At 38.7% G+C, this 7,679-nt stretch overlaps 1 protein-coding gene across 1 annotated transcript; it reads right to left on the bottom strand.

Annotated features, from left to right (window-relative positions):
- On the bottom strand, positions 1-7,679 carry COX17 (cytochrome c oxidase copper chaperone COX17). The gene is made up of 3 exons (XM_080811642.1): positions 7,464-7,679; positions 5,536-5,624; positions 1-133 (listed from the first exon to the last, which is right to left on the bottom strand). Exons 1-2 carry the CDS (start codon positions 7,568-7,570, stop codon positions 5,540-5,542), a joined length of 192 nt encoding a protein of 63 aa, XP_080667768.1. The 5' UTR covers positions 7,571-7,679; the 3' UTR covers positions 1-133; positions 5,536-5,539.

Here is a 7,679-nt window from a genome sequence, read left to right on the forward strand (position 1 = left end):
TTTCTGACCAGAGATACTTCCTTTTTTTTAATAAATTATAAGTACTTTTTCCATTTATCAAAGTTCCTCAAAGAATTCTCACAACTACTGAATCTTCTTCATTCTTCAGGAATTATTCATTCACAGAGTAAACCTACAAAAAAAATTTTATATTAGAAAATTAGATTTCAAACATCATGCCAGACCTAGGGATTTAGGGAATTAAGACCACTGGAAATGAATCTCACCCAAGTACTATTAATTCTAAACTGTGGTTTAGAATAAAAACCTACAGTTTTAAACTCTAGTTTTGTCTAACTAAAAAACCATCACCGAAACTGTTCAATCCAGTACATTTTTTAATCTTCAGAAGTCTTTGTTAAAAACTATATATATTTATTTACTAAAAAATATCTTCCCAAAAAGGCTAGGGCAGTTCATTTTTACAGATATTCAAGAGAAGAGATTTGCAAAGCCCTCCTTGCTGATTCAAGTATGTTTGGCAAAGATCCACAAAGTGGAAGGCAGAAGGTCAGCAAGACACTTCCTGTGTAAAGTTACTCACTTTGACCCCAGGGGAAAAAATGAAATCCATTTAGAAATCAAAAAAGGAAAGTAGTAGAGGATAGGGTTGCTGGTTTAAGTCAATCAGTACCAGGCTTCTTTCGAGACCTAGACCTACCCCCACCCCCAGTCCCTATCCCGGAAGACAAAGAACAATGCTTAAAATGGTAAGTAATTTGGGTTAGCCAACTCTTCAGGCCCAATGGAAGTGCTTCTTCATCTAGCTATTAATCCCTGCATGTGGTTTAAGAAAAGATAAACCTCACCAACAATACAAACACCTAAACTCTCTTTTCTAAAAGGCTCAAAGGAAGAATACACTTAAGGAAAGGATTGAGCAGGAACGTAAGCAGAAATGAAGCCACCCCACACTGTAAGAGACAGCAATCTATACCACTGTTACTTCTTCTGCCACTATGTATCAGGAGGGGCTACTCCTGAAAGCCTCTGGATGTAAAACTCTTGGTTATATATGTGGATGTAAAGTTCTTGACAGAAGAGACTCTGTCTTTCTCATGCCAACATTTTCTAGTATTTATCAATAAAGATCTATTGAACGAATAAAAGTTTGAATAGCAAGAAATGACACTTTTCTGGATTTTCTTGGGATCATATTTTCATACATAATTAGGTGTGTGTATGTGAAATCCGCATATTTTAACCAACTATTAAGTTCTATTAAACGGTAAAAAGAGTATCCTCACTGCTCAGTCCTTGTCCTTTCATTTTCTTTCAACAATTTTAGCCCCTAGACTGAGTTCTCAAGGTTCCTTCTGACTCCTAACGTCAGAAAGATACTAGCTGCCATTTCCTCTTTACATTTTTAAGCAGGTTCTCGGTTTCTCTAGTTTCTCTTGCAGTTAAAAAAAAAAAAAAAAACAGTCATAAGACAGAAGAAAGTGTCTAGAGTCACTACCATCATACACCTATTTTTCCCTAGGAGTAGTTTTCAAGTCTCTTCCTTTGCTATTATTAAATTTTTAGGTAGTTTATATTTAGCAGTATCTCTGCTACTTCTTCAGCTTAACCCAACGGTTCTTAAAGGGTATACATGAGTTAAAGGGTACACAGGAGTTTCTGAGTCAACAGGAAGAGATCAAGGCCTAGGGCATGTGAATTTTGGAAAACAGTCCTCAGGTGATTACAAAGTACACCTCTGGCTGAATGTAGCCTACTTTTATATTAAGTCCCAATGTACTAAATTAAAGGTACAATAAGACCTATCTTATTTATGATCTAACATTAAAATCTACAAAAAATTTTTGAATTAAGTAACTTTGCGATCATTACTGGGAAGATCTAGGTTTGCAAAAGTGTTTTTCCTTTACAGCTATCCTCAGAAAAATGTGATCTAACAGTCTAAGGGATATCCATTTAGTTAGGTTTATCTTATAACAATGTAGACAGTCATATTGGATTTTACAACCAATGACCTGGTTATTGATACACACACACACACACATCCCTACGCATTTCAACAATAGGTCTTTCCCTTTTCAAAGTTTTTTAAATTTTTATTTATTTGAGAAACAGAGTGAGAGAGAGAGAGAGAGAGAGCGTGTGCACGCGCACAGGCTGGAGGAAGGGCAGAGGGAGAGGGAGAAACAGGCTCCCAGCTGAGCAGGGAGCCCAATGTGGGGCTTGATCCCAGGCCCTGGGATCATGACCTGAGCTGAAGACAGCCATCGAACTGACTGAGCCACGCAAGCACCCCAACAATAGGTCTTTCTAATTTGCATTCATAATAAAGTTTCAGGATTGAAGATCAAGACTATGTGCAGTCCTAAAAATGAGTATGTTGGCAATAAGATCGCATTAAATGCAAGGAATAAAGTGTAAAGCATCTGTGTTTTGGAGAACATAAAAGACCTAAACTCTAGGGCACCTGGGTGGCTCAGTGGGTTAAGCCTCTGCCTTCGCCTCAGGTCATGATCCCAGGGTCCTGGGATCGAGCCCCACATCGGGCTCTCTGCTCAGCAGGGAGTCTGCTTCCCCACTTCTCTCTGCCTGCCTCTCTGCCTACTTGTGATCTCTCTCTGTCAGATAAATAAATAAAATTAAAAAAAAAAAAAAAAAAGACCTAAACTCTAGTTTTAATTCCACCAGCTATCCATTCGTCACCTGAACAAGTTTTTTTTACTTCACTGTTAATCCATCTCCCAATGGGGGTTAGAGAAACAGGATACCTGGGACCAAAGGAGATCCAAACACCTGTTCCTTTTCCAAAAGCACTATCATGCTGTAAATGAAAACATGACATCTGAATTCTAAGAAAGGCCCAATGTGGATTCAGATTGTTTCTCTCATAACCGGGATCCAAAAATAGGTAATCAGGTCATATATTCAACAGACCTCAACTGAATGTCTGCTATCCACAATTCCCAAGACATAGACTATCCCGTTCTGGTTTCTCTTAAATAGTTGACAAATCCTATTCATACACCTGTCATTTAATCATCACAATGACTCTGTTACATAAACTAAGGTCCAGAAAGTGACAGACTTGCCCAAGACCACACGGTTAAACATCAGGTCTTGTAAATCCAAAGTTTCTCCATTTTCTTCTACACACAAACGAAGTACATAAGAATCACTCTCACTCTCTGTCCCAATAATATAAAGAAAACTAGGATATCTTTGAGTCCTTGTGAATTTATGATAATTATCATATCAGTTGTAGCACCTCTGTGGTCCATGTGAAGTCCAAGAGAAGCTTCTGCTGCCCCTAAAATTAGCATTTTTAAAAATCACCTTTTTTATCAAGACAGGCTTGGCACTAACCAGCAGTTTATACAACACCCTAGGAAGAGAGTTAGATTATGAACAAGGAAACCGTGTATAAATGTTAAGATTCTAGGTCTTTAAAAATAATCAAAAGGTATACTTAACTTTAAAGAACAGCCCCTGACACATATCCCCAAACTTACTTATTTTACAAAATGATTCACCATGGGATTTAAAGAAATCTAAAAGCCATTTAAGTATGTCATGTACACAAAGAATACCATATACCATATATAAAATCCACCATACCATATATAAAATCACAAAATGTATTATGGTTCTCTTTTTATAAATTAAAAAAATGAAACTAGTGTCTTGACGAATGTTAAATGTAGAATGTTAAATGTTAAAAGTAAAATACATGCTAAACTAGACGTCAGGAGAACCAAAATTAAAGCCTCAAGACTTTCATCCTAGACTGTTCTCCACTACATAGTGATACTTCTAATCAGCTTGGAACAGGTTCCTTGTCCATCCTTTTTTATAGCTCCATGAGGAAGACGAGCCATATGTGAAATTCTAAAGAGGCAGAAGCAAGGTGAAAGGGAAAGAAACCAGGCTTTCTATTACTGTTACACTGGTATGTGACTTTGGCTTTATCTCTCAGCTATTATTAAGTTAAAAGCGGTGGTGTGGTGTGGATGTTGGGGGGGTGGGAGGGGTAGGCAAAAAGCAAAGGAAGGAGAACTCACTTTGGGAGGCCTTAGTTCCTCATTTATTTATTTATTTATTTAACAAACCTCTATTGAGAACCTACTACGTGCCAGCCATGGTTACAGGTCCTAGGGATATGACAGTGAGTAAAGCAAAAAATTCTTACTTTCTCAAGAGTTTATATTCTACTTGAAGTAAAGCAAAGCAGATAATAAGTAAATATCTAATATGCAAGCAGTGATGGTAAGAATAGGGTAGCCACTAGCTGAATGTGGTTATTCAAATTAAAATTAAACTAAACATTCAGTTCTTCAGTTTTACTAGTCACATTTCAAGGGCTCAATAGCCACATATGGCTCCATATATAGCATAGCGGAGAGTGAAGGTACAGAATATTTTCATTATCACAGGAAGTTCTATAGGACAGTGCTAGGATAGTGATGGGAAGGGATGCTATTTCAGATGGAGTGTTGAGGCAAAGATTCTCTAAGAAGGAGGCTTTTTTTTTCTTTAAAGATTTTACTGATTTATAGAGAAAGAGAAAGAGAGAGAGAGAAAGCACAAGAAGGGGGAGGGGCAGAGAGAGAAGGAGAAGCAGACTCCCCACTAAGCAGGGAGCCCAATACAGGGCTCAATCCCAGGCCTCCAGGATCATGACCTGAGCTGAAGGCAGACACTTAACAGACTGAGCACCCAGGTGCCTCATAAGGAGACTTTTGAACACAGACCTGACCGGAAGGAATTAAGGTGCTATCTGAAGAAAGAGCTTCCAAACAAAAGATCATTTATTTATGGTATTGTTGTGTAATTTAAGGTCCCTTTTAGCATTAAAATTTGGATTCAGAGTTCTTAAAAAAAAAAAAAATGGTCTGGGGCACCTGGGTGGCTCAGTCCATTAAGTTACTGCCTTTGGCTCAGGTCATATCTCAGGGTCCTGGGTTTGAGCTCTGCATCAGGCTTTCTGCTCAGAGGGGAAACTGCTTCAACCTCTCCCTCTGTCTACCTGTATGCTCTCTCTTTCTCTCCCTTTCTGTGTGACAAATGAATGAATAAATAAATAAATAAATATCTTAAAAGAAAAAAAAAGGTCTGGAGTTGTAGTATTATTAGAAGCCTGGTACAAAAAAGTAGTATAATTCCTTTTTCTTTTGCAGAAAGCAATGCTTCTATGTACTACTTACTCCCTACTTAAAAGCCCCTACTAAAGACCCACAACATCAGAAATAAGAAATAAAGAATATTTTCCTTTTAGTTCCTTTAAGTCAGACAACTGATTATTTTGGACTTCCTACACTATTATTCCTTCTGACTCTAAAGGCTTTTATCAAACCCTTTTGTGAAAGATCCACTGAATACCTCTCAATTTATTAGCATCATTTACTCCCTATATTAGAAACTGAAAATTATTTTTAAGTGATACTTAAGCATCTTAGATTAGCCAAGTGAACTACCCTTCGAACAGAATGTTGCCCAAATGACTGCTAAATCTATAAAGCACAAATCTGAAGCAATAAGTCTATGTATTATCTTCCCAATCAGAAAGAATCTTCTCACCATCTCATATCTTAAATCCCAGGGCTCTCATGCATTCCTTGTGGGCCTCGATTAGGTGTCCACAGTGTTCTTCTCCTTTCTCAATGATGCTGTAAAACAAATTGTACTTGTTATCTAACAAAGCAGGCATTAAACACGTTAGTAGTAAGTAAGCATGCATGATAGTGATGGGGAGTGAGGCAGAACATGGGTCTGATGGAATGTAGCTAGGGTTAAAAAAAAAAAAAGCTACTACACCAAATGGGTTTGTTTTTATTGGCTCTTGTGATACTTCCATGCCCATAAAGATGTTTCACAGATAACTAGTTTTTAGGGAGAATCTAATTGGAAGAAATAATTATGCTTAATATTTCCTCTAGTTCATATCCAAGGAACAACACAGTTCTCTAATGAAATAAACCATCTGAATACAATATCTACCTTAAATGAAGGACAGAGAGAAGAACTTAATTTTTTGCCTAGTACAGAGGACTTAAATTTTTAATTCTGCACTACATTCAAATAGACCTAAATAAATCTTCTTATCACAATACACCCCAAAACATTCAAACAGCAAGATCTCGCAGCCAACAGCATCCTGATGAGCCTCCCTCATGATGATCAAAGAACTTTTTATTTGTAAAATTCACGAAGTAAAACCTAGGATCACACAGCCTTATATCTAGGGCCTGAAAATGTAATTTTAGCAAAGATCAAGTTAAGCCAAGTTCAATTATTTAAAAAAAAAACAAAAAATGGACTACTAACTACAGGTTTATGGGCATAGTGGTCTGAAGCAATTAACACAAAAACAATTTGAAGGTTAAGCTCTCCTTCTTTAAAGATCCAAATCCTATACATCCCTCAAACAGCTCAAGGGCTGCCTGCAAATGAATAAATGGCTGGGGTAGCGAGCTCCCTATGAAGGTAATAGCTAGCAAGGCATTTGTGTGGCTTGAATCATTAACCCTTACAGTAATCCTAGATAGAGGTGGATATTTTTATTAAGCCCATTTCGCATAATTTGCTCTAAGTCACATAGCGGTGGACCAGGATTCAAACCTTGACTCTGAATCCCAGGCTCTTAATCATGATAGCATACTATCTTTAGATTCAATAAGCACTTATCAGATTGTAGTCTTTCAATTCACTTTTCATAGTATTATTTGCAAAGTACTGAGTATTAATAAAAAGCACTAAGCTCCTACAATTATTAACCCCACTATGCCACTTTTTATTATTTTTATAGGAGGACAAAAAGGGGCTGGAGGGAGAGGTGTACATTCACATTTTCTGAGCATCCCCCTAATGAGACTTGCTCCACAACATAGCCTGTATAAAATTAGTACAAACAAAACCTTTTGTGCGTTGATAGTAATTTAGATGTACTATTCTGAACACTGTCACCAACGTCATAGTCTGGTCTTTAATTCATTTACCCAAAGAGCGGGGAGAGGTAGGGGGAACTCTTCAGTACTTTAAGAAATGTACCTTGTCCTACTATGCCAAAACTTTACCAGAACACTTTTTACTCTTTGATCTTGCCAAATTTTCTATCACAGCCCATACCACGTGGTAACAGCAATCTCAGTATACGTCTCCATTAATTTTAAGCTCCTTTAAATCAAGTAGCATCTTTATTTCTATGTCTTTAGTAGACCCTAAGGCAGTGCTTGACACATAACAGATACTCAAAAACCCCTTGCAATAAAGGAAGACTAAGTGAAGCGAGCCTGGTTCAGTCGGACCTCTCTCTTAACCTTTCATCCATGTTTCCGGTCTGGGCTATGGGCTCAATCGAGACAGCTGACCCATACCCTACAAAGCCCTGTTAACTCTCAAGAGCGCAGCACAGCGAAACTACGAGCCCAGGGCCAGGCAGGGCACGAAGGCACCGGAAGGCGGCGCGCGGGACCTGCCCGCCGCCCCCTCCCCGCTGGCGCACTGACCAAGCATCGCGGGCCTTCTTGGTCTCCGGGCAGGCGCAGCAGGGCTTCAGCGGCTTTTTCTCCTGTGAGTCAGACGGGGCAGGGCTTGCGGCCGCCAGACCTGGCATCTCTGAAGCCTTAAAGCAGCAGCTAGCACCGCCAAACTACACTCTCCCAGGCTTGGCTAACGCCGATGCGCCCGCAGTCACTTCCGGCAGTGGTTCCACAAGGCACGGG

The sequence above is a fragment of the Martes martes genome (assembly GCF_963455335.1).
Source record: "Martes martes genome assembly, chromosome: 1".
Classification (NCBI taxonomy): Eukaryota; Metazoa; Chordata; class Mammalia; order Carnivora; family Mustelidae; genus Martes; species Martes martes.